Source organism: Lichenostomus cassidix, chromosome Z (genome assembly GCF_008360975.1).
Source record: "Lichenostomus cassidix isolate B80296 chromosome Z, HeHo_3.0, whole genome shotgun sequence".
Taxonomy (NCBI): Eukaryota; Metazoa; Chordata; class Aves; order Passeriformes; family Meliphagidae; genus Lichenostomus; species Lichenostomus cassidix.
Genome location: NC_139511.1, coordinates 23,172,814 through 23,182,337, shown reverse-complemented (window position 1 = coordinate 23,182,337; position 9,524 = coordinate 23,172,814). Strand labels below are relative to the sequence as shown.

The window sequence follows — 9,524 nt, the reverse complement described above, 5'->3', positions numbered from 1 at the left end:
CAAGAATGCAGCAGGCTTATGCTCAGCTTGCTGTCCACCAAGCCAAGGTTTAATGAGTAGAAGGTCTTTTGTACTTGGACAGAGCTAGGATGGCTCTAGGTTTCCAAGTATTGGAAGGTGTTGGTGTCCCTGACAGGCTTCCTTTGGAAAAGAATTGAGTTGGGAACACAGCTGAGTGAGGATGCTTAAGGGAAAAGAGAGGAAAAGAACTCAGTAAGTCATAAACCTTTAAGATACAGACTGTCACAAAACTGAAGGAAACCAGTTGCTGGGTAGTGTGGCAGATACACACACCTGCCTGCTGCTTTATCACAGTAGTTTAAGATTTGGATAGTCTAAAAGAAAGTTGGGATGCATGTATTTGTGCTGGCTAATTTGCATTGCTTCCTTTTCCTGACAGATGAGTAGGTTGTTTCTGAAGTGTAATGAACAAGGAATATTTCACAGCCTCTTTTTCACTGGGGCCTGGCACTTGCTTTGGACTTTTAATCTTTACTGGAGTTCAAAAATTATGTAATATTAAGTAGTTATTTATGGTAAGGATTTTTTTCATATTTTTTCCCCTTGTGATAAATAGCATTTCTTTTTGAAATGACAGTCCACAGTGCTGTGCTCTCATGCTTGTCCTGCTGTGTGGCACCTGGCATTGACACGCATAAAACTTGCTAGCTTACCTTTAGGTAGTGCTGCTGCCCTTTTGATTTCAAAGGTCTGTACTCCCCAGGAAAAGTTAAACACAAGTGAAATGTTTACAGCATCCAACTCTTATCTGGTCACATACCTCTATGTGTATCTTTATATATCTATCTATAGCTGGCAGGGATTGAGACAGCTGTATAGTGATACATCAGTTTCCCCAGCAGCATGTTACTCTATGACATCTAATTAATGCTGAGCAAATTATTTGGAAAAATATAATTTATCAGCCAAATTTAGCTGCTTTATCTGCTTAGGGAACATCTTAGACCAGACTATGATTTTTCTCCGCTTTATTAGTTTTTCTGCAGTCAACACTTTTCCCATATTGTTAAAATGTGGAAAGATCACTGGATTTTTGTAATGAATACATGCTGTTAGACAGATTTTGCATGGATCACTTTTCCAGGACTTGATACATCTTTCAGCTCATTTCAGCCCGATGAAACGTTCTACAGTGCTAGATCTCTCAGCGTGCGATCTCTGCGGCAGAAGCAGACCCACGGTGTGAGTGCACGCGTGTTTCTGTGCAGGCCTGGCATGCAGGACGTGTGTCCACCTGCGGAGCGCTCCCGCCGTGAGGGAGGCCGGGCCTTGTCCCTCCGTGCCCGCCTGGGGTCCGTCCTGCACGGCAACCCGCCGCTTTACAAGTTTCCCCTCAAACACGAACATAGTTTGAGGTCGGCGAACTGAGTCTGGAAAAGTCGAGCAGCTGAATTACTTTTCTGGCGCTTTGGCCGCCGTTCCACAGCGTGCGGCGACAACGCCGCGATCCGGGTGGCCGTCGGGGCCGCTCGGTGGCGCGGTGCCTGCCCCGGCCTGGCCCGGGCTCCGCGGGACCCGACGCTTCCCCTGCCCGCATCCCCGCCCCGCCTCGCTCCGCCGGGTGGCTGCCGCGGGTGGTTCCTGTGCCCCCGGCGCCGGACAGGCTCGGCCGCGCCTTGCCCTGGCGGCCCGGGCCGGGCTGGGCCGGGCGGGGCGGGCGGCAGGTGGCGCGGATGGCGCTTTGGAAAGGGGCGGGCGGTGGCGCAGGCGGATGCTGCGCTCGCTCCTCCTCCTCCGCCGCCGCCGCAGCCGCCGCCTCCTGCGCCTCCTCGTATCGCGGCGGTGGCGGCCAGGCTCCGGCCGCGGCCCCGCAGCTCCTCGCTGAGGCAGCGCGGCCTCCGCTCCCTCCCTCCTTGCCTCGGTCGCTGCCCGGCCTCGGCGCGATGTCGGGCGGCGCGGCGAGCGCCCCTAAGCCCCTCCCGTCCTCCGGGCCCAAGTCGCTGCGGGAGATGCCGCATCCCCTGGCCACGTCCAGCAGCGAGGAGATGGGGCCGGCGCTCACCCCCAGCCCCGACCTGCTCCTGCCCCGCAGCATCGCCGACAAGGTACGGCCCGGGGGAGGGGGGCGCGGCGTTTGAGGGGGCCTCTGGTGTTGAAGGGGTCTCTGCAAGAGCAGGGTGAAGGGCTGTGTGTGTGCTTCCCTGACACATCCCTTTCCCCCCTTCTCCCAGCGTCTCTGTGCGGGGAGATGAAGCCCTTGGCACTACTGACATCCACTGCAAGAGCCCAGAGCGGCTCCGGAGGGAGAAGGCATCGTATCCCTCGTTGCGAGGGATCGGCTGGGACGCTGGTGGTCGCGCTGTCAGCGGAGGGTTGCGAGAGGCAGTATTTTACTTACTGTACCTACCTGTGGCTCATACCGTCTACAGATAGGTGTAAATTTTTCAGGAATTGCTGCAGCTCCTTTGCTGTCTCCTTCCTGTAGCCCTGACGGGGAAGGCTGGCATTGTTTCCTTATCATCAGCTTATCTGTGATTGTCCTTTCCAGGCAGAACTCCTGCTCACTTCTTCCCAGCACTAATACACACAGGGTGCTCTGCAGGAGTATCTATGCCCATTTTCCCTTCCCTAGATCTGGCATATCTTCACAGGTCACTAGTGAACTCTGTGAAGTGCCTTCCCTATGGTGATAATTCAGTAGTGGCAGTACAGCACTGCTGATACATTAACTATGCTTACAAGGACTTGGTATCTCTGTGTGCAGGACTTTCTGAAGTTTTTAAGGTAGGATTTCCTGGGAGCAGGATCTGCAAGGGATGATATGGGCTCGAACATCACAGCTGGTGCATATAAGGTGTTACTGAGTTGCTGGTGGCAAGCAGTACTTCCTCTGTGGCTGTTGTCCTGGGGAGTATGGAACTGCTTCTGGGTAGGATGAATCCCCTAAGCTCCTAAAGCCTTGAGGGCTGATACATTCCCATGATACAGGAGGGTGAGTGAAGGTAGCCTGGCCTCTTCCATGTTTCACCATCTGCTGTGTGCAGCTGTGATGTAGGGATTCAGCACGTCTTCCTGCCCACGTAAGGAGTCCTCTTCTTGAACTTCGCCCACTGTTGCTCTAGTGAGAAGCCAGGGTTACCCTCTCTTCAGGAACATAGGCCTTCATGTAAGAAATTAGTCAGAGTTGATGACCTGCTGAGAGAAGGGTATGTGACTAAGGCAGGGGCAGGAATTGTGGAGGTTTTTGTCTGTGATAGATTGGTTTAATCATGTAACTAGGTTGTTGTTTGTCAAAGCTGTAGCAGTAGAAATTGGCAGCTGCCTTCACAGATCTTGCAGTTGAGGAGTGCAGTGGGGATATACCATGCTCACTCTGTTAGCATGGTCCATCCACACTGCTGTAGAGCAGGTGAGAAGCAGTGTTCTGAAGAGTAACTCACACCCTGTAACACCTTTCCTCAGTTGTGTTACAGAAATTCTTTTGGTTTTGGAGTGCAAGCAAACTTATCTCTGCTTTAATGCTTTGAGAAGTGCATCAGTATTCCTGACAATCTGGGAGCAGAAATACTTCTCTAGCACAAAGCTGTGGTCAGCTAACTTCTCCTTAGCAGGAAGGTTCTTACCCAGTTTTTCCATCAGCAATAGAAATGAAATCCACCTTCTAGTACCTGTATGTAGTACTATCCTGTTTTAGTCACTAGGCAGCATAGAAGTATTCTAAAAGGGAGAGCAAAAGTGGCTGTGGGAAGCGATGTTTAGACTTGAGACCAGTTCTGTGCTTGACCTGGAAATGGCACTAGGCTATGATTCTTGCAGAATAAAAGGATATCCAGTAGGAAGAGAATATAATTTTTTTTTCCTTCTAGCTGAATTAGCAGAAAAAGCCAAATGTCTTACCCTCTTGAGGGAAGGAGATCAACAGCTCTGCTGTATATGGGATGTCCCATTCTTACTTCACACATAGCAGGGAAAAAAAAGTGTTAACTTCTTTCGCACCTCAGAAGAAAAATTTAGTAAACAAACAGTTGTTCCTACTTTGTAGGCAATGGTGAGCTTCAACTGCTTGCACTATGTATTGAGCAGTCTATAGAGCAAGGGTGGTAAGTGGAAATAAACAGGTAAAACCACTTTTGGGTGGTTTTTATGTCTCAGTCTCAGAATCATATAATGTTTGGGTTGGAAGGGAGCTCAAAGATGATCTATCCCAGCCCCTGTGCTGTGGACAGGGACACCTACTGCTAGACCAGGTTGCTCAGAGTTCCATCCAACCTGGCCTTGGACACTTCCAGTGTTAATCTTAAAAATCTCAATCTGTGATGGTGGGTTATTGATCTTTCGAGAGGCTGGCCCACTAATCAGCTAACAGTGCTGACTAGCTTCAATAGCTGAGTACAAAGGGAGGTCAGCATTCAAGTCAGACTTACGCTTAAAGCTCTGCAGTTGTTGTTTATCGGTTCTTCAGTAGGACCTGTTCTACTCTTCTCTCTGACCTTTTGAGAGAGTCTGGTGGAGATTGGTACTGCAGGAGAAGTTTTGGTCCAAGTCTCCTGTTTCAAAGTGTCCTTTGAGTCAGATTCTTTAAGGACAGCTGCCATATCCAGACCTGCACTAGGATATCCCTTTAGCAAGAGGGCTAGTGACAATAGCTGGCACAACACCATGAAGTAATAATAATCTGCTTTTTCTGGGTTTCTCATGTTGTCTCTGAGCAAATACCTGCTAAAATCTGCTGCAAGCTACAATGACTTAAAACTCAAATCCTCTGAGTGTAGAAAGTTCAGAAGTAAAGGCAGGTTTTCTGCACATAAAGTGCTTCAATTTTCACTGCCACAGATGTGTAGCCTGAAGTGGCTGAACCTCTGCCATCACCGCTTTTTATTCTTTAAAGCATGATTTTCTTATTTTACCCATTGAGTAAGAACACTTTATCCTGAGTCAGAGAATCCTGGTTGACGGGAGCACCTGTCTGTATGTCTCATTTTGGATTTTGATTCAAGTGTGGAAATAATGAAGTAATTCAGAGCCTGCATAATTTTAAAGTCTCAAAAACCTTAGGTTACTATTCAAGAACAGTGGCTAATGCTACTAGAGCAGTAGGCCATGGGAAGGGGAAGGAAAACATTTTGTGCTGTTTACTGAGGCCATCTAAGTAGAATAGTCTCAAGTTTTCTGGATCTTAGGAGGAGGGCTACAGAACTTTTATAGTCTGAAGTAGCGTCTTCATCCTGACTTGTAGCGGACAGTAGTTTTAGGAGCCAGGATGCCTTGACTTTTGACATCTTACCCCTTAAGTGAAAAGGACATTTTACCTAAGTACTTGACTTTCACAGTGTTGCTGCAGGAAACATGGAACACTTGAGTTGTAGATTATTGTCTCTAAAGCGTTTATATATTGGCTGCGTGTTTCTGTAAAGATCTTTCTGTTCCCCAGAAGTCTAACTGTATAAAACATTGTGTTGATGCCTGACCACCATGAGTTTCTTTGAGTTTATTCTCCCTTCACCCTTGCTAGCTTTCTGATAAGGAGACAGCTAAAGCTGAACCTGAGTGCTACTGATCATGCTTGTTGTGTTTTGGGTTTTTTTCCTTTTATTTGGTTGGGTTTTTTAATACTGGGGGAGAGGAGGAACATACCTGAGGAACATTCCTCAGGTTGCGTGGCAGGGTTAGTTGTAAAGCTGAGGTCTTGCTGGTATAGCTTTTGGAAGACATGCAAGCTAATTGAGATCTGAATTTCAGAGCAGATCCTGTGCTGAGGAGGGCAAGACAAATGAGGAAGTGCCTGTATTTCTCTCCTCCTTTTCCTTTCTAAAAAATAAGGAAGTTCTGCTTGCACATGACTACTTGACTCCAGTGCACAAGTTTGTCACTTTTGATAGCAAATGTGCTCTATGCCCTAGGACAAAGACTTTGACAATGGGAATAAAAGTATTAATGTTACTGAGTTCAGAGTGGAGGTGAGAAGTAGATGATATCTTGCTGTGTGAAGACTCAGGATTCAGCCCCCCTGAGATTGTGCAGATTTTAAAAGCTGCTGCTAAGTGTTGGAAGTGCCAAGTAGGCTGTGCAGAGATAGAAAGTAAATATTTTGTATGGCTTAGTTCTGTCATCTAGCTGTGGTCCCTCTAGACTTGTATCATCAGAGTATCTTGGCTATTCTTGCTATGGTTTGCCTTGAGACTGGCAGCTATCTGATTAGAGTCCTGATTCACATCACTGGTTTCTTGCAAAGGACTCCAAAAGCTTTCATATTGCGCCTGTCCTAGGTCTCAGACTCCCTTGTCCTTTTTTCAGACATTTCTGAATACTTGTTACTGTACTTGTGGCCAGCTACCTGTAACTTTCTCAGCTTTTCTTCTTGGAAACTCTGCATAACTTGCATTTGCCTCTGTGAACTCTACAGAGCTGATAGGAGCTTCAAGGCTGTTTTACAGGTACTATATCTAGCAGGTGCCGTAGCTGATGTGAAATACCAGGCTTGCAGTGAGTGAATAGCTTGAATTTGCTAGTTCCTGGAGATGGACTTTAAAACTCCGACTGCAAACTTTTGGTTACTAGCTGAAAACTATTGTTTGCATGTTCCTCAGCTTCCAAGTTACCACTCTGGTGAATTCCTAGAGTTCTTATTAGCACCTAATCAAATATAAATACTTGGTGTTTGCTGGAGCGCTGTTGCATAGCACTTATTCCGAAAGGGAGCCTGGCACCTCTCCAACTCCAAAAAACATACTGAGAGTCTGAAGCTCTACTTCCAGCCTCCTTGGTTGCTATTTTATAATTATTGCTCTTAACTTGATCCACCCACAGATGAAACCAGTTTGCAGTATAATCTGAAAACTTAAAATAGATTTGCCTGAGCTTCTGCAAACTTCTTCCTTCTCTGACTAGATGAGAACTTAGGCCAGCACCATGTATTGTTCTTAAAGGAAGCTAGAGGTAAATTCTCAGTTGTGGGATAGACTGCAGAAAGTCAAACTGAATTTGGTGAACTTGTGAAGCTATGTCAGTATGGATGGGTTGATCTCTGTTCCTATCTACAGGGATGTGAAAATGACAGTCACAGGGAAGTTGAGGCTGGAATGCACTTCTGCATATTGTCTAGTCCAACCTCTTGGCTCAGACAGGGCAGGCTGCCCAGGATGCTGTGAAGTTGTTTTTTGAACACCTCTCTGGACATCTCCTTCCTGCATCCAGTCACCCACAAAATAAAATATCCTTCACATGTTTGAGTGAAACTTCCAGTATTTCAATTTTCATTGAAAATAGTCTGTCACTTCCTTCTGTACACCCTCCCATCAAATATTTATCCATATTGATAAGATTCCCCGAGCATTATTATCTCCAGGCTGTTTGTCTTCTTTGCCTTGAGGCACGTTGTTGGCTCTTGGTCAATTTTTTCATCAGTGTCTGTGGGATTTTTTTTTTCATTCCCTATGCCAAACTGCTTCTCAGTCAGTGAGCCTCCAGCACACTGCTACATGGGGTTGCTCCTGGCAGGTGCAGGACTTTGTGTTTCCTCATGTTGAATTTCTTCTTGAGGTATCTAACAGCCCATTTCTTCAGCCTGAGGTCTCCCTGAATGACAGCACAAACATCTGATGTATCAAGCACTCAATACAGTTGTGTATGCTCAGTACACTTGCTGAGTACGTACCCTGTTCCATCATTTAGGTCATTAATGAAGGTGTTAAAACAGTAGTGGCCCTAATACTCTCTGCTCATATACACCAGGTGGAATTTCTGGGATCACAGTGCTTTAAGCCTAGCAGTTCAGCCAGTTTTCAGTCCCATTTTCTGTACATCTGTCTACCGTGTACCTCATCAGATTGTCTAGGACCCTGTTGTAGGAGATTTTGTTGAAGGTCCTCTTAAAGATGAAATGAAGAAATACGAGATATAACTACAGTGAGTTTCTCAAATTGGCAATTTTCTTCTGAGCAAGATGAAGGATAGCTAGCAAGTTGGAATAAACACTTGCATCAGCATAACTATCTTAGTACCATTACTTTTTCAATGTTTCCTGGTAAAGCTAAACATAGCTTCTACTGTACAACAGTATTATTACTTTGTGGTTCTTACTTAATGGAGGGAGGGGTGTACACTTTGAGGTTGAATTCAGTGTTGCACAGCTTTCATAATCTTTTCAACAGGATTGCTTCATACATAAGACAGAGTATTGAAAACAGATACTCAGAGCATACACAGAGGAACCTGGTTCTTCAGACGGGTTTGAGAAGGCTGAGTTTTGGCAATAACTTGTCAGCCATGGTGGAAAAAGTTATGCTTGGTGGTCAGAAAGAATCCTCAGGGCTGCATGTGCTGGAGTGCCTTAAACTTACCCGAGTAGCTGAATGCTTTCTGAGCTCATTCATGGATAGAACGGGGTAACCACATTGGTAATGAAGTTCCCTTATTACAGTTGTGTGGGCACCTCCTCCTCCTATCAGTGCCTCAGGTAGCATGTCCCTGTAATTGATGGTGAGAGGGGCAGAGAATAAAAGAACGAAAGTTTGCCATTGACACACTCATTTGGGAGACTTCTGTTCCTAGATTGATGTGCAGACGGTTGTCCTGGTGTCTTCTAGCATTGTGGTCTATTCTTGTGGTATCATAAACAGATGGTCTGGTTGTCACATGGGCCAGTCTCTCTCCTGCTCTGAGTGGAGACACAGCTCTCTGTAAAGTAGGTCAGGAGACAAGGCAGAGAGCTCTTTTTGTGCAGTGGGACTTAGTGCTGCTACAAGAAAGTCTACTTGTAACACCTGAAGTGCATCTTTGAGATTATAACTTCCATGTGCTTTCAGTCTGAAGAGGACTTTTAATCAATTGATTAAAAATGGTGGTTTTTCTTGTGTATTGCTCAGAAGTAACTTTTTTGAGGCTTGTTCTCTGCTGATCTTGAGCAAGATCTTAAATGCTGAGCTCTACTGATTCCTTAAGCTGTGACTGAGTTGACTTCCTGAGCCTGGGTCCAGTGCAGCTGAGATTTCCAAGTTCTTGTGGCTGAGGAAAACTGCTTCCGTCACTAGGATGTCATGGGGAAGAAAGATCTGAACTCCGCCACAGCATCTACAGCTGTGCAGTAAAATCTGTGTGAAGTTACTCTTAGTAAATTGTTGAAAAACAAAGGGAAACTGTTTCTTTCCAGTTACTAAGGCCAAGGTAGCTACTGGCAATACTGCAATTACCAACTGAAGATGGAAAAAAAAATCTAATAAGCTGCAATTATTTTAATGAGTTAGCATTTCCAGTGCCAGTCCAGCTTAAATGGCCTTCAAAAAGGGTGACCCTTCAAGAAGGGTGACCCAGAGGGAACTACCGGCTACTCAGCCTCACTTCAATCCCTGCAACGGTGATGGAACAACTAATTCTGGTAGCCATCTTTATCCATAGAGAGGATGAGAAGGTGATCAGGAGCAGTCAGCCTGGATTCACTAAAGGTAAATCATGCTTGAGCAACCTCATTGCCTGCTATGATGAAACAGTTACCTGGATGGATGAGGGGAGAGCAGTGGATGTTGTCTTCAGCGTGGCTTCCAGTGCTGTCTCTTACACTATTGTCA

General features: G+C 46.1%; 1 protein-coding gene across 1 annotated transcript in view; it reads left to right on the top strand.

Annotated features, from left to right (window-relative positions):
• Nucleotides 1–1,679: 1,679 nt before the first annotated feature.
• The window catches only part of SNX30 (sorting nexin family member 30), a 46,668-nt gene continuing 38,823 nt past the window's right edge, over nt 1,680–9,524 (top strand). The window contains exon 1 of the mRNA XM_085043329.1: nt 1,680–2,066. Coding sequence (XP_084899455.1) covers nt 1,695–2,066 — 372 coding nt within the window. The 5' untranslated portion in view covers nt 1,680–1,694. The remainder of the gene's footprint in view (nt 2,067–9,524) is intronic.